Raw genomic sequence first — 9,560 nt, forward strand, 5'->3', positions numbered from 1 at the left:
AATCCATTTCAGTGAGCAAGTTCAGACACTCACACAGACCTGTGTGTGTGTGTGTGTGTGTGTGTGTCTTAGGTGTCAACAGCAGAGGAAAATGGTATCTTGCTCTATAACGGGGACAATGAGCCAATCGCTGTGGAGCTCCATCAGGGTCATGTCAGGGTCACGTACGACCCTGGAAACCAGCCTGCCACTGCTATCTACAGGTAAACACACACAGAGCACTCAAACTGGACCGGTTTTACAGGAGGAACAGAATGAGCACTGCCAGAGCTACAAAATGACCTCCAGCTGCCACTGGTGTGAATGTCTCTGACCAAACAATCAGAAACAGACTTCATGGGGGTGGCCTGAGGGCCCGACATCCTCTAATGGGCCCTGTGCTCACTGCCCGGCATCTACCCACATCAGTGTAGATATCCAGCATGATTTTTTTTTTACCACTGAAATCTGATGTTTTCAAAGCGTTTCTTCAGTTTTTTTTTTTTGAGCAGTGTAGATATGTTAGGGAAACATTTAGAAAGCATGGTGCTGTGTTCCAAGCACAGTGTCAGAAGTTTATTTCTAATTGAATGCCGTGTTTAGTGTGCAAACAAAGAAACATAATTAGGAGTATAACTTTAAATTAGACTCATTCACGCTTCTCTATTACTGGTGCACTGAAAGACAATTTCACAATATTCCAAAGGTGCAATAAGTAGAATACCTTATTTAGCACCTAGAAGCAGTTATGGATCTTAATTGGTTCCACCTCTGTTTTTCAGCATGGCTTTGCTGCGTTTTTATGGGCACACTGACATCAGAGCAACCAGTGTTTGCATTTACATTGCCAGACTACAGCATAGAAATCATCCATTTCAAAGCTGAATAATGATGTTCTGGCTGCTGCCTGATTTTAGCTCGTTGGACAGACTGTGCCTGCGGTCCTCAGTGTTGCCTGATGCAGCTGGCTCGGGAGTGGGGATGGGGATGAGAGGTGTTTGGCTGGCAGGCTTTCACGTTCATCCTGCTCTCCAACAGTCACTTGCCAAGAGCTTCAGCTGTTCTTTTGTTTGTTGTTGCAGTTTAAGTCATTGACCCCCTTCACCATGACTGAGAAGAGGTCAGAATCATAGACTGTACTACAGGAAAGAAAAGGTTACTAAGCAGAGCTACACTTGATTGTATTCACTCTCCCATCCAAATTATTGAATTCAGGTGTTCCAGTCACTTCCACAGCCACAGGTGTATAAACCAAGCACCTAGGCATGCAGACTGCTGCCACAAACATTTGTGAAAGAATGGGTCGCTCTCAGGAGCTCAGTGAATTCCAGCGTGGTACCGTGATAGGACGCTTCCTGTCGTGAAATTACCTTGCCAATAAATTTTCCACAGTCAGCTGTTAGTGGGATTATAACAAAGTGGAAGTAATTGAAAACAACAGCAACTCGGCCATCAAGTGGTAGCTCATGTAAAATGACTGAGTGGGGTCAGTGGATGCTGAGGTGCATACTATGCAGAGGTCACCAACTTTCTGCAGGGTCACTCGCTACAGACCTCCAAACTTCATGTGGCCTTCAGATTAGCTCAAGAACAGTGTGTGGAGAGCTTCGTGGAATGGGTTTCCATGGCCGAGCAGCTGCATCCAAGCCTTACATCACCAAATGCAATACAAAGCATCAGATGCAGTGGTGTAAAGCTTCTGGAAGAATGGTCAAAAATTCCCATAAACACTCCTAAACTGTGGAAAGCCTTCCCAGAAAAGTTGAAGCTGTTATAGCTGCAAAGGATGGGCCAACATCATAACAAACCCTATGAATTAAGAACGGGATGTCACTCAAGTTCATATGTGTGTGAAGGCAGACGAGCGAATACTTTTCACAGTACAGTGTACTTCCTCTCATATTAAACTAAGTGAAGACTGGAATTTTACAGTGAATCACTGTCACATCTTGAGGTACAAATTGGTATTAGGTGACTATATAAACTGGTGGATGCTGGTTAGTTTACTAACTTCAATGAATAACCTAAAAGATTTTTATATCATGACTGAATTCTCCACACCGTGTTGAACATTTTGACTCAGCGTTAAATGTTTTAAACTAGCCATCTACACGGGGACCAACAATGAGGCAGTAAATCTGAAATAAATACAATACTGTGAAAGTGCAAGTCAAGCTTGGCTGTATGCTATGGTGAAGGAAATTTTTAATGCCATAAAATAAAAAAGCAAATATCCATCCATTCAATTCTCATAAAGTCATTGAATAAATGTGCACTAGGAGAGAAAATGCAGGCGCTGATTCAGACTAAGCAGTGAAGTTATACAGTGTGAGGGTCATGCTTGCCACCTGCTGGAGTGGAGTGGTGGCCTAGGGGAGAAGAAGAGGGTTCATCACTGAGAGGACCCTGGTTCAAATCCTCGGGCTGGCATCACTGTGGGTCCCTGAGCAAGCCCAACCCCCCCCCAGGTTGCTCCCCGGGCGCCCTTTGGCTGCCCCCTGCTCCATGCTGTGCTGTGTGTACTACATACTCCATGTGTGTGATGGGTTAAATGCAGAGAATTAATCTCACTGCATGTATATGTATGTGACAAATAAAGCTCTTTCTTCTTCTTTCTGCTTAACATGTTTAACATCACACTTAACCATCTGACTCCAGCCAGCTGCTGCAGGTTGATTAGTGTGATCTCATCACCAGATTTCAAAAGCTGCGAGTTTGTTGAGCCGAGTAATCCGCCGGGCTGCCGTCAGGCCCTCATCAGCCTCTCGGCTCGCCGTAGCTCAGCAACCGTGCTCGGTGCTTGTTAGCGCACAATCTGCGTTGTTGCTCAGAGATAGTCGTGCATTATTTGGGAATGCAGACACGTGACATCAGTCTTGTGGGTTTTCTGATTTAATCACAGAGGACACTTTATAGTTGAGAGACTACTTGATCAGGTATCAAGTGCTTAAATGTTTGCATGGTTCATTGTTGAGGAGGAGGAGGCACAGCCAGCTGGCAGCCTCTCACACACACACACTCACACACACACACTCTTTGGGGATATTTGTGCAATGTGCAGCTGCAGAGAAGAGGACTTTGGGACAAAGATGTGAAGAACAGATAAAGACTTGAAAAGAGAGGAACAATGAGAAAAATAATGTGACTAAAATTAGAGACAAAGAAAACGATAGAGGGGAATTGTTGGAGTCTAATAGCACTTGATGCAAACTGGATAATTCAGACAACTGTCAGCAGAAGCAATGGAGGTTGAGATATCTATCAAAGTAGCAAGGGCATTGTTTCATATGCCTCTGAATAACAAGACATGGTTTGTAAGCTGTATCCTGAAAACAATAACCATTAACTCATAACTATTTAACATGTGGCCTCTTTTAGTTCATAGCAGTTTTGTATATACAGTATATACATACAAACTTAAAACTGCCTAAAACATAATACGATGTTGTTACCTCCTCCATGAACAGTGCAGAGACTGTCAACGATGGGCACTTCCACACAGTAGAGCTGGTGACCTTTAATCGGATGGTGAACCTGTCAGTGGACGGAGGAGAGCCAACAACACTGGACAGTCAGGGAAGAAGTCAGCCAGCAACAGGGGAGGCCCCTCTGTATGTGGGAGGTAGGGAGGCTTTACACCTCACTTCTGACATGAACCTCTGGACTCATGCTCTAGAATTTCATGGAATATTCTGACAAAAGCGCTCGATTTTCCGTGTGTGCAGGTATGCCTGAGGAAGTGATGCCGGCCTCTCTGGGTCTCTCCTCTCAGACCCTCAACACATCAAGTTTCCACGGCTGCATCAGGAACCTTTACATCAACCACGAGCTGCAGGACTTCACCCGCAGCCACATGAAGCCGGGGGTGGTGCCGGGCTGTCAAGCCTGCCGCAAACTCTACTGCCTGCATGGCATCTGCCAACCCAACGGTGCACAGGTAGCAACATGCTGTCAGCAGTGAAGCCTCCTGCAACCACAATAATGACATGGATGTTAAATTAAAGCACAATTTTACATAAATTAGGAGACAAATGTATAATTTATAAACAGTGCTGTCAAAGTGTCACAGTCTGGGTTCCAGATACTTTTTCTGTCCTGTTTTCCTGCATGTGTTGCTAGCTCACTCGCTCTGGCTGATTGATTATGCATCCAAGAGTATTACTGAGGTGATGTGCATTGTTAATTGATATGTTAGAGTAAAGCACAGATGTCTTCTCTCACAGGGTCCTCAGTGCCACTGCCAGCAAGGTTGGACAGGACAACACTGTGACCAGCCAATAACAGGAGGCCTTACTAGAGTAGATGTTGTCACTCTAGCAGCTGGTGCTAACCCATGTGAAAGCAGCAAGTGAGCAGTGCTTATTCTGGCATTAAAGATTTCAGATGTCGGGTGCTTAGCGCAGGATGTGTCCTCCTTCCAAATGTCATCATTCATTACTTGAAAAGTTTGATGTCACATTCATAAATCCCCTTGCAATCCTCATTCCTTTTCCTTCTCTGCTTCTTTTGCTTACAGGTGTATGAAGGGTGTGTGCGTGGTGCTGGACCCACAAACGTACCGCTGCGACTGTGAGGAAGGATATCACGGTGCGCTGTGTAACCTCCAAAAGCAGCCAGCAGGCTCGTGCCGGGGTCTACAGTGTTTGCACGGCCACTGTCAGAAGACAAAGGATGGAGAAAGTTGCGTCTGTGATCAGGGGTACACCGGCGAGAGCTGTGATATCGGTGAGTCAGGACGAGCGATCAGTACTGGAAATCACTGTTAGTGCTGAGTGCTGAGACCTTCATGCATTTAAGAAATTACTGCCAGCCTTTTAAACTTGTATAGTGATTGTGCGGGTATTAAATTGGGCTCTGTGTGACATTGTAAAAGTTAAGTCCCCCCCAGGCCCTTTCCTGCATGTCGTTCCCCTGCTCGCTCTTGCAAAAATAAAGGCTTAAATAATCTTATAAAGCTGATGTTTTTAGAAGACACTTGTAAAAGAGCTTAGTTTAAGTAAAGAACTCCAGAGACTGTGACATAATGATTCGAATGCATCATAAGCTGATTAAAAAAAAAGTTTTCCACTCAGTGAAGTAAAAAACATAGACTGTACATAAACGATGGGTGTAGCCACCATGCCATCATCTATTGGTTAGTAAGGTTCCACCTTTAAGCTCCGAGCTGAGTATCTTAGCCATCATCATCGTGCCTTTTTTTGGAAACTGGACCTGACAGGAGTGATGTGGTTATGACAAAGAAACAGAGGAATGCGACACGCTTACAGGTAGCAGCTCGTCCTTTGGAAGGTGGACTGACTCTAAAGTATAACCTGCTTTATCTTCTATTTAGACTCTAATGTGGATCATAGTTTACAAAATGAATGACACAGTGTAATTGCTGAGACTTGAAATTAGCAACTGAGCTCATAAACTCATCAGGGAAGTGTGGATGGGTCGTTTTTCTATAGATTTCTGCACAATCTGACTTCTTTTGGAACCAGACGAGTGTCATTTTCATAATAAACAAGGCTGCGTGCGATTTTACAGATTTCTGAATTGTTAATGAGGCCGTTTTTCAGTCTTTTGCATTTATGAGTTTGATGGCAACAAGTGTCACACACAGGTCACTTAAACATAGCCCTACTTTTCCATGGTAACCTCCCCATTAGGTTTGAAATTTAAAGGTTTAATCATGAAAAGAGGTCAAATATTTTTCACTTTAAGGAAACACAGCTGGACCCTCTTTTATCCGTCTGCCTGTACTACCACCCGCAGAGTCCCCGTGTCGAGGCGAGCCAGTTAGGGATTACCACCGGCTGCAGCGCGGCACAGTCCTCTGCCAGACGTCAAAACCTTTTTCCTGGGTTGAGTGTCAAGGTCGCTGCCAAGCAACAACCAAGCCGGGCGTCACCGCTGCCTCCTGCTGTGCTCCTCTGAGGGTCCGACGCCGGCGGCTCGCCTTCGAATGCGACGATGGCACCTCGTTTACGCAGGACGTGGAGAAGCCTGTGGAATGTGGCTGCAAGGAGTGTGTGTAGTACTGATGGTGCACACACACACACACACACACACATCCAGACACATAGTTTCAAACACGGCACGCACACCAAGCTAAAGAGGTACACACACTGTAGGATTTGTCTCACTGATAAACAGACATTTTTGGTGTTTTGTGCTCAGACGCAGTTTTGTAATATAAGACAGTTCTTCCCTCTCGAGACATGAAATCAACGAGTCAACCTCATCATCATCTTCCTCTTCTCCACCTGCTGTAGGAGAACCTGCTCTAACTACCTACTGTAACTCCAGCTCATTAGTAATGCTTGTGTCATGAGAAGTACGCCTTCTCTTTGTTCCCGCACCACAGCAAACAGGGACTTGTTGGAGGAAGTAACGGCACTAATTATTCTGGGACTCATTTACAATAAAGAATCTTTTACATTCAAAGCTGAGCATTTGAGAATTACTCAGTTTTTTTTTTTTTTTTCAGCAGCGCTAAACATCCTCCAAGTCAGATTTATTCAGCCTGCCTTCAGCCACATTTTCTGAAATGAGGATAAACTCACATAAAAAGATGCTCAGTCGCGTCTGCTGTACAGCTCAGTCTTCTGTCATATCAGCACTGCTTTCATAGCAGTTTTAATTTAGGAAAACTGAATTTTTCATGGTCAGTCATTTAATATTTCAACAAGGGCTGTGTAATGGTCTTAAAGGTGCAATCCAAATTTATAAAACCATCAAACTGTTAAACCAGATTGGACTCTTCAGTGATTTGAAGAACAGAGAATAATTGATTGACAGGATCGCTGCACACACTCAGCAAAAGCTTTCCTTTAAAACTTTTCATGTTTTCTCATGGTTTTAAATACTTCTTTATACTAGTGTTAATAAAACAGACTTTTATTTGTACTTTGGGTATGTAGCTCACCCAAGTGCTTCTCTTTCTCTTGTAATAAACTCTATAAATGTGTTTGGTCTTCAAATGTATCTTGTCAAAAATATTTTGGGGGCTGCGTGGCAGTGTCTTCTTATTATCTCGTTATGCTTTATGGACACTGCACAGTATTTATATTAATTTCACAGAATTACAATAATACTGCATTTGTGTTATATCAGATTAATCATTTTTAAATATATGTTCACACCCCCCCCCAGGAGTCATAACAAGTCATAAATATTTCTGTTGATGAGCATATCCCGTTGGTAGCAAAGGTGGCAAAGATGGCAGGAAGCTCACAGATGACTGTGGTTTACAGCGGTATAAATAAAATAATCAGAAGTATTCGTGCTAATGATCAGAACCACGTCACATCCTAAAAACACACACTGATGTGGAGACTTCCTCTCTGATGATACCAACACCGTCTGAAGGCTGAAGATGACAGAGACGTCACACAGGTGTGTGATGCGCTCTCTTTGCTGCTGACCAGACTCACTTTCTCACAGTTTAGACTGGCAGGAGTGTGTGTGTGTGTGTGTGTGTGTGTGTCTGTGTGTTCTTGTTCTTCTCTATTTGTGAGGATTACTTCAAAGTCTCAGAGCTTTGGTACCATATTGTGTCTGTGACCAACACGTGAATGAATACCTTGTCATTTAGTACATTAATTACTTTTTTAAATCCATATTTACATTTTTGCTTTATTTGACCAAACTCCCTGAAACTCTTTTTATTCTATTAATTTATATAATACATGAAAATTTTTGGGCATTTTTAGCTTGTTTACATCATGTGATCCACTCATGGATCACATGATGCAGCACTGCACCTACTACTATAGCAATAATGTTTATTAGCTGATGTCCTGCTTCTTTAGCTGAGCAATTATCATTTGCCTGAAATTGGTAACAATAGTAACACTTTCATAATTTACCACAGCAAGAAAGGTATCAAATCCTCAAACAAATGTTTGATATTTGCTGAATCATTTTCCTGCTCCAGCTCCACTTTATTAATTCCTAATCCCTGATTTTGGATAAATGGGCTGAAACTTTGGGAATTAGACATTTTTGAGAAATTGGGCCTCTTGCCAATTTAAGTGTTCATCTAAACAAAAAGTATTGACATTTTTGAAATGATACCCAGCCCGCTGCAACAGCCTGGTAAATATCATTCGAAGTAATTTAATGTGTTACCACTTTTTTTTTTGCTTTTTGTGCATGACTGCAAACCATAATTGACAACCCGACCCTGAGCCTGACATTTGCTCACATCATTCAATGAAGCAAAAGCACAACTGAAAAGTTGAATTTACATACTCGATGTGTGAAATGCATCTGAATTGCAGTTTTAATGCAATCCTATGATATTAAGTTTAAGGGCTTACAGAAGGAGGATCCGCACAAGTGTGGAAGTACAAAAACCCATTGTGTGTGTGTGTGTGTGTGTGTGTCACTGTAAGATGCTTCCAACAACAGGACGTCATCCCGTCGAAATGAGCTTCATTATCCAGCGATGCAGCGTGTGTGTTCAGATCAAACGCTCCCTCTCCAATTTGTCGGTGAATGCACCGCATATATAAAAGTGTAGCTTTTATATATGATGTCATGTTATTTATATGGATGTGAAACTAAAAATAAAAGATGTTTAATATTAGTTTTAACATTGAAGGCCCGGGTGTGTCATGAATCTGAATTAAACTAATGTAGCTTTTATTGTTCTAATTGTTATAACTGCAGTACATCTACACACAGTAACAACCTAACAGATTGTAATATATATTATAATAAGCTTATTTGGTTTTGTCATAGTATTTTTATATGTTGGAGAGGATGTTGTCTCTGTATAATCTGTAGTCTGTAGGAAAATCTTTGTTTTAAGCTGTCAAAAAAAAAAAAAAAAGTGTTTCCAAAACCAGCTTCACATCATTCATGGGAATTTTACACAAACAAAAAAAAAAAAAAATCTGTTGTCATGGTTTGTGTTGTCTCGCCTAAGTAGAGACAATGAGTAGTGCTTCTTTTCCTATTTATTTGAATAAAGAGCTGTTTCTCCTTCCTGGTTTTCCATTCTTTTTAAGCCCGACATTGGCTCTGATTTTTGTGGTTGATGTTATTCTTGTTGTTTTGACCTTTGACCTCACTGTGCTACAGCTATCCTGCATTCAGACTGAGTGGATGGGTGCTGGCTGCTTATGGAGACAAGGGCAGAGAGGATGAGAGAACGGTGGAAAGTCTGCAAGTGTGTGTGTGTGTGTGTGTGTGTGTGTGTGTGTGTGGGGGGGGGGGGGGGGGGGGGGGGGGGTTGGAAAAGAAGAAGGTAGATGGAGTGATGAGGGAGGATGGGTGGCTGCTTCTGAGGAGCGGAGGATAGATGCAGAAGAAAGAGAGAACGAGGAATGTCCCTTTGGGTGGGAACTGGGGGAGGAGTTAGCATTCTGAGACCAAAGCCGTTTAATGAAACTGTGATTTATGCATCCCTCCGTAGCCATAAAACATAATATATACCCCCATCGGCTGTGACAGTCTCTCCTCCCCCAACACACACACACACAGAAATACACACCCTTCCCTCTGAAACCTGCTGCATCTCTCCACTGCCCCAACCTCCACCTCTGCAAACCTTCCAGCTGCCCCCTTCTTCTCAACCTTTCGTCACCGCC

At 42.9% G+C, this 9,560-nt stretch overlaps 1 protein-coding gene across 3 annotated transcripts in view; it reads left to right on the forward strand.

Annotated features, from left to right (window-relative positions):
• Window positions 1–8,895, forward strand: part of slit1b (slit homolog 1b (Drosophila)) — an 84,658-nt gene extending 75,763 nt beyond the window's left edge. For all 3 annotated transcript variants that reach the window (XM_030729817.1, XM_030729832.1, XM_030729823.1), the window contains 6 exons: window positions 73–203; window positions 3,447–3,601; window positions 3,705–3,916; window positions 4,203–4,327; window positions 4,496–4,704; window positions 5,737–8,895. In XM_030729817.1, coding sequence (XP_030585677.1) covers window positions 73–203; window positions 3,447–3,601; window positions 3,705–3,916; window positions 4,203–4,327; window positions 4,496–4,704; window positions 5,737–5,999 — 1,095 coding nt within the window. In that variant the 3' untranslated portion in view covers window positions 6,000–8,895. The remainder of the gene's footprint in view (window positions 1–72; window positions 204–3,446; window positions 3,602–3,704; window positions 3,917–4,202; window positions 4,328–4,495; window positions 4,705–5,736) is intronic.
• The last annotated feature ends 665 nt before the right edge of the window (window positions 8,896–9,560 follow it).

Source organism: Archocentrus centrarchus, chromosome 1, assembly GCF_007364275.1.
Source record: "Archocentrus centrarchus isolate MPI-CPG fArcCen1 chromosome 1, fArcCen1, whole genome shotgun sequence".
NCBI classification, from domain to species: domain Eukaryota; kingdom Metazoa; phylum Chordata; class Actinopteri; order Cichliformes; family Cichlidae; genus Archocentrus; species Archocentrus centrarchus.